General features: G+C 38.9%; 1 protein-coding gene across 1 annotated transcript in view; it reads right to left on the bottom strand.

Annotated features, from left to right (window-relative positions):
* Positions 1 to 2,868: 2,868 nt before the first annotated feature.
* MCUB (mitochondrial calcium uniporter dominant negative subunit beta) overlaps positions 2,869 to 6,954 on the bottom strand; it is an 84,122-nt gene continuing 80,036 nt past the window's right edge. The window contains 4 exon segments of the mRNA XM_027103489.1: positions 2,869 to 3,041; positions 3,043 to 3,080; positions 4,688 to 4,804; positions 5,409 to 5,612. Coding sequence (XP_026959290.1) covers positions 3,008 to 3,041; positions 3,043 to 3,080; positions 4,688 to 4,804; positions 5,409 to 5,612 — 393 coding nt within the window. The 3' untranslated portion in view covers positions 2,869 to 3,007.

Here is a 6,954-nt window from a genome sequence, read left to right as displayed (position 1 = left end):
TGCCGCGCGGCATGCGGCATGCAGGATCTTAGTTCCCCGACCAGCGGATGAACCCGTGCCCCCTGCAGTGGAAGCTCGGAGTCTTAACCACTGGACCGCCAGGGAATTCCCAGATGTTACTTTTAAGATTCAGTTCTTACTAATATGATATGTAAATTTTGAGTAATATGTTTTGTTAATAACCTGCCGGAGGCTGAATATGATTAAAAGTTTGGGCTTTGATAACAAACTTGTGAGTTGCTAGTTCAGAAGCAGTAGTTTGCCTGTGCTGTTTCAGTTGTAGTTCAAAACACGTGCCAACTGTACGCTAAGGTCCGTGGGACATTTATACCTTTTTTTTTGTGGTCATGACAGGGACTTCACTGTCAGTTGAACATTGTACCTTTCCTTTAACCCCCGACCCACAGGTGCTGCCGGCTCTTCTTGCAAGAGCAAATGACTACAGAAGCTCTCCTCAGTTCATCCAACGAACACGGGCCTGGCCCTCTAGGCAAAGAATATACAGCTTTGGTTACCTAAGAGACATTAGCTCATGTTATTAAAAAGCTCAACAAACCCCCCTCACACACACACACACACACATTTTTTTTTCCCTTGAATGTGACCAAAGGTTTATCTGAGTAAAATCCTCTTGTACAGATGACACTGGTACCTACCTATCTGGGCGTCAAAATGCCATCAAGTTTGAGCTGTGAAAGCCATAGGGACACAGCTGAATTTCGTTTATAACAATTGTCTCAGGATAAAACAATCCTTTTGTAATAAAACTAACGTGTAATTTGGATTCCTTTAGTTTTAGTTCCAATCTGTTTAACTTACAGCTTGGAACTTGAGTAGAAATTTCGTACTCTCTGTTAATAACTGATCTATAAAGGTTTAACATAAATGACATGTCTCATCTGAGAAACTACAGTTTAAATAGTAAAAAGGTCAGAGAGGCTTGCCTCTCTGATCACTGAGCTGTCATCCCCTGGGTACTCAGAAATCAGTTTCACGTGTCATAAAGTAAGTACAATGTGACCTACGTGTAGCTCCTTCTCTGAAGAATTAAACTTTATTTTACTTTGTCAAGTGGGAAGATCCAAGTCAAAGGGAGCTGTCTTTACTAAGAATTAATTCATTTTTCGCATGACAACTTTACTGAAGCCCTAAACACACAGCAGTGTTCTTTGAGAACTGTCTTTCACATTCTAGTTCAGGGGTCAGTAAAATTTTTCTGTAAAGAGCCAGAGAGTAACTATGCTGGGCTTTGCAGGCCTGCTGTCTCTGCTGCAGTCAACCCTGCTGCTATAGTGTGAGAACAGCCACAGTCAGTGCATCAGTGGGCATAGCTGTGTTCCAATAAAACTTTATATACAAAAACAGGCTCTCGTCTACCCCTTTTTCCCAGGTTTTCCTTTAGACAGTTTGAGAATTCAGAAGCCATCCTTTCTACTTTCCTAGTCTCAGCTTTTCCCCAGCACTATACATGAAATTTCCACAGACCTTAAACCTGTCTCTCTTGGGTACCTCATAGGAGCCAGGTATTCTTGGGATGGATGCCTCAGTGAATACAGCAAACACCACTCCCTGTTCTTTCATTATATTGACAGTCTTGTCTTGCTGGGAATAGAGTTTCTCAAACGCAGAACATGTCCTAAGAATTTGTCATAATACTTAACCTGGTGAAATTCATTATAAAGACATTAGTGCATATTCTTAGCTTGTTAATAAAACACACTAATATACTGCTAATTCAGCATCTCCAGGTTTCGGAGATACTGATACAAACCAGCAGGTGATCACAGTGTGTTGCTCTACTTAAGGTGTAGGAAGTTTGAATCTGATTAGGTTGAAAGATATACCCTGAAAACACTGGTATTTTTTTAAGCAAATCTCTTAATATCAGGGTGTCATCATTACCCTTTCTGTCCCATAGTCAAACATGTAAAAGGTGACATCCTGGATGTTGGATTAAATACCATTAGTTGTACATTTATAAAGATTTATGATCTACTATGAGTAGATGCTTAAATCTTTTCTAGGGATTTCCCTGGTGGCGCAGCGGTTGGGAGTCCGCCTGCCAATGCAGGGGACACGGGTTCGATCCCTGGTCCGGGGAAGATCCCACATGCCGCGGAGCAACTAAGCCCGTGCACCACAACTACTGAGCCTGCTGCGCTCTAGAGCCCGTGAGCCACAACTACTGAAGCCTGTGCACTTAGAGCCCATGCTCCGCAACAAGGGAAGCCACCACAATGAGAAGCCCGCGCACCGCAATGAAGAGTAGTCCCCGCTCACCCCAACTAGAGGAAGCCCGCGCACAGCAATGAAGACCCAACGCAGCCAAAAATAAATTAATTAATTAATTAAAAAAAAATCTTTTCTAGCTGTGTGCACTTGGGCAAATTAACCTCTCTGAACCTGTTTCCTTATTATTAAATTGGGATTAAAAACAGCTACCTCCTAGGATTATAGGATTACAAATAATGTATATGTGAAGTGCCCAGAACAGTACGTGACAACAAATGATAAACAGTATCTAAGTAAATATTAGTTACGATGAAACATTTCAAATGACATTTTATAATAATTTTAAGTATATTTAATGATAAAAATCTTGCAACTACTGTGAATTTAAAAAGCAATTAATGACCAGATGATTCTAAATGAAGCCTAAGAATCAAAGTGGAGCCAAGAACACTGACCGTTTCACCTCCGCACGGGAATGACACAGGACAGGCTGACAAAGCTTCTTAAATGCTGAACTGTAATAGTAGCGGCTTTGATTCTGACGGACGCCTCCAAGCTCCTTCCAGCAGTAAACCTCAACAAGCCGTGAGAATCCACAAACTGAAAATCTCAAATGAGAACATCAAAGAATACCTGTGTTTTGCAAGCATTTTTTTTTTATTAACAAGAGATTGAAACAGTCAAATTCAAATGAACTATGGGACAAAAGTTCCAGTTGCTAAGTTGCAAAATGAACACATAATGGAAAAATTCACTGACATTTAAAAATGTAAGATTACTTCTTTTCATCGAATTCCTCTACTTGCATCGCAGATAGAGTGGCGCACCTGTCTCAGGGCTTCAGTAGCCTGTCCGTGGGAAGAAGAAGAGGCACTGATCAGAGAAGACCACGAACGTATCAGATTACTGTTCACAAGGAATTCTATACCTTTAACGTCTCCTTAGGTCAATATATAGATCTAAACTATGAGTGGAAACTGCCTACAATATTTCAATTTATGTGGATCCTTTTGTAAAAGGTGAGTTTAGAGTTTCTCGTTCATCCTTATAGTTCTTGTAATGTTAGTTTCCCCCTTTACAGTGGTTTTTGCCGTTTATAAAAAATCAAACAAAAAAACCCACTACTCTGACCTATCAGTTTCCCTTTTTTCCCTCAACTTTATTACCTTAAAAAAAAAAAAAAAAAACTTTACAGTTTGCTACTCTAAATCTTCAATGCCCGGTGCTATAAACTAGTTGAAAGAACATTCCTTAGCTTTCACGGATTGGATCATTTAAATGCAAAAGTATCCACTAAATTAAAAAAAAAAAAAAAAGATCATTATATTTTTCCTAAGTAATGATTATATGGAATTTAAACATATTTTTTAAAGGCTCTTTATCTCCAAGTTTGGGACTACAAATTCTTGTTATATCCTTCCTTTTTTTAAATTTCAGGGATGGGTAGTTTAGAAGTTACGGGTAACAAAAGATAGGATGATTACTGGCTATTAAATGATCATGCATTGAGCAGTAGAAGGTATTTCTACCAAAACTTTTTTCTTATAAAATTACTAAGAAAAATTTAAAAAGCTAATGAGCCCACTGGGAGGCCAGAGGTAAAAGCTGCCTAGGAAACAGATTATATGGAAGAGCCCCAGAGCACAGGATCCAAACTGAGCTTCATACCTTGCTTTCCCCACTTTCTAACCGTGTATAACCTCTGTTTTCGCATCTGAAAGAAGGAAATGATGAAAGGAGGAATAGCATATTGATTCTGTTTTTTTTTGTTTGTTTTTTTTTTTTGGTTTTTTTTTGCGGTACGTGGGCCTCTCACTGTTGTGGCCTCTCCCGCTGTGGAGCACAGGCTCCGGACACGCAGGCCCAGCGGCCATGGCTCACGGGCCCAGCCGCTCTGCGGCATGTGGGATCTTCCCAGACTGGGACACGAACCCGTGTCCCCTGCATCGGCAGGCAGACCCTCAACCACTGCACCACCAGGGAAGCCCTTGATTCTGTTTTTAAGGAGAAGAAACTTGTAAAAACCTTTCGAGAGCTTAATAAAATTGTTTATCAGAGTGCTCATCTTCCTAAGATTCTCCTTTCTTTTAGTTCTTCATAGTTACAGAATCTGCAATTGAGCTTGATATTGGACTTTGTTCTTTAAAAACACATATTCACTTGGAGATAGATTTCTATTGAATACTGTTATTTTACTATCTCAAAGTCACTTAAGACATTTTCCATATACATGTAAAGCTATGCCAATGTAGAATACAGATGACAAGAATAAAACTGTAGGAAATTAGTATCAGGACATGTCAGCTATTTCACTGAACAAAACCACAATGCAGAGAAGCCTGTGCAGGACCAAGATTGAACCCACGAGGATGAGCCACCGATTGTATTTCCCTGACACTGAATTCTGGCTCCCAAACAAGACCAGCTGTAAGATGTGGTATTTGCAATAAGGTACCTTAGCAAGATCTTCTTTTAACTTGTTGTACTGCACCACATCAAAATGCTGTTGCTTTGATTTCTTGTGGAAGAAGTGAAGAAACTGCCTACTCTTAACAGCTGAGTAAGTATAATCCTGAAAAAAAAAAAAGACAAAAAACCAGAACCGAACATGCTTTAAATGAACATAATACCTCTGCCAGAAACGTGCCTTAGCAACAACAAAGCAAAGGAAGGCAGATGAGTAAAATACGTGCCGTGGCCATCAGAGCAAGCATAAGGCAACACAAGTAACACATTTAGTCTCATTTGAGATCAGCTGCTCCTTTCAAAAGCAAGCAAGCTGGGCAGAGAAATCACACATACAGGGAAAGAAAAGAGAAACAGGAAAATGCAGATTCTTGGCAAAATAATCGCGAGATAAGCTAAAGTTACTGGGTGGTTTGCAATACAAATTCAATTTTATTTATAAACAGGATACAGAGTACACAAATTTGATGTGTTTATCTCAACGGAGGAATTTGTTAAGTTGTACTATTTATTTCTCTATAGAGGTTATACACAGTTTCTTTAGGGTATATACAAATCTCTATCCTCTGGCAAACAACAAAATTTAACAGCTGCTAAAAACCCAGATAGCAGTAATTCAATAACTAAAAAGGTTTTATTGCTCATGACTTGGATAAGAAATTATTTATAAAAGATGTTCTAACTTACCATTTTCTTAACAAACTACTCACCTGCCGAGTGACTAAAAAGTATGCAAAAAAGACCATGGAATTTGAAAATGTGATGAAGTATGTAACTGGCTCCATGATATCCCAGGAGTACACCCACCAAGTGAGCCAGGCCATTGCCCCGCCCTGAATGGACAGCAATGCTAATCCAGCCCACAGAAGTCCGTTGGTTTTGACTTCTGAGTGAGCTTCAATTCTCGCTTTCATCTGAGGGGAAAAAAAGCGACTGTTAGTTCAGTTTACAGTGCACCAACTTAAAAAAAAAAAAAGCAGAAAAGGAAGAAAAGTAAAGTAATGCACATCTGTATTACTTTAAAGAGGTCTGATTTATGAAAAAATAGAATGTATAAAACATATACATTCATGAGTGATCACTTATTTCCAAATCAGTTCATTAATAAACCATTTTTTAAATTATAAAGGCAATACCTGCCCATGGAAAAAAATTTAAATAGTATAGAAGGGTATACAATGAAAAATTCAGAAGTCATCCTCTGAAACCTAACTAAAAATTACATGTCTATTTTCTTTGACTCAGCAATTTCACTTCCGGGAATTCATCCTACAGGTACACTTGCACATGTGATTCATCATAGGTTCATTCTTAAAAGTAAAAGACCATAAATTATCCAATTTTTCATCAAGGTATCATGCAGCTATGGTGAGGAGGCTCTCTATGTACCAATGCGGAGATCTTTCCAGGATCTACTGTTAGTGAAAAAAGGTGAGAAAAGTGTATAACAGCATATACTGTTTCCTGGAAAAGGGAACAATAATATATTTGCATTTGTTTGCACATAGATAAAGAAAATCTGAAATGATTCACAGGTTCAGGGATATGGTACTGGGAGGACAGTAGGAGGAAAACTTTCCATTGGCCACCTTTTTAGGTTTTTAAATCTTAACACAAGTAAATATCACCAACTTTTTAAAAAGTAAAGAAAAAATTAAAACGTACCATCCAACAAATAAAAAAGTCCCTTTCTCTGGCATCCCCTAAGTATTCTTAGAGGTAATCACTATCAAAAGTTTCTTTTAGGGACTTCCCTGGAGGTCCAGGGGTAAAGAATTAGCCTTCCAATGCAGGGGATGCAGGTTTGATCCCTGGTCGGGGAATTTAGATCCCACATGCTGTGGGCCAACTAAGCCCGTGCACCACCAACTACTGAGCCCACCTCAACTAGAGAGCACGCACGCCACAACTACAGAGCCCAAGTGCTCTGAAGCCCGCGTGCCTCAATGAAGACCCGACACAGCCCTCCGCAAAAAAAGTTTCTCTTAACAACAAGGTCCTACTGTATATAGCACAGGGATCTATATTCAATACCCTGTGATAAACCATAATGGAAAAGAATATTAAAAAGAATGTGTGTATATGTATGTATAACTAAATCACTGCTGTACAGAATTTAACACAACTATACTTTCATAAAACAACAACAAAAAAAGTTTCTTCTACCTCTAGAAACTTTTTATTCATACACAAAGATACACAGACACCTACCCATTTTTAAAAATCACAAGTGGGATCAGAGGTTTAAAAAATGCA

The sequence above is a fragment of the Aethalodelphis obliquidens genome, unplaced genomic scaffold (genome assembly GCF_003676395.1).
Source record: "Aethalodelphis obliquidens isolate GAN/ISIS:26980383/991018 unplaced genomic scaffold, ASM367639v1 scaffold6, whole genome shotgun sequence".
NCBI classification, from domain to species: domain Eukaryota; kingdom Metazoa; phylum Chordata; class Mammalia; order Artiodactyla; family Delphinidae; genus Aethalodelphis; species Aethalodelphis obliquidens.
This window is presented reverse-complemented; position numbering and strand designations above follow the sequence as displayed.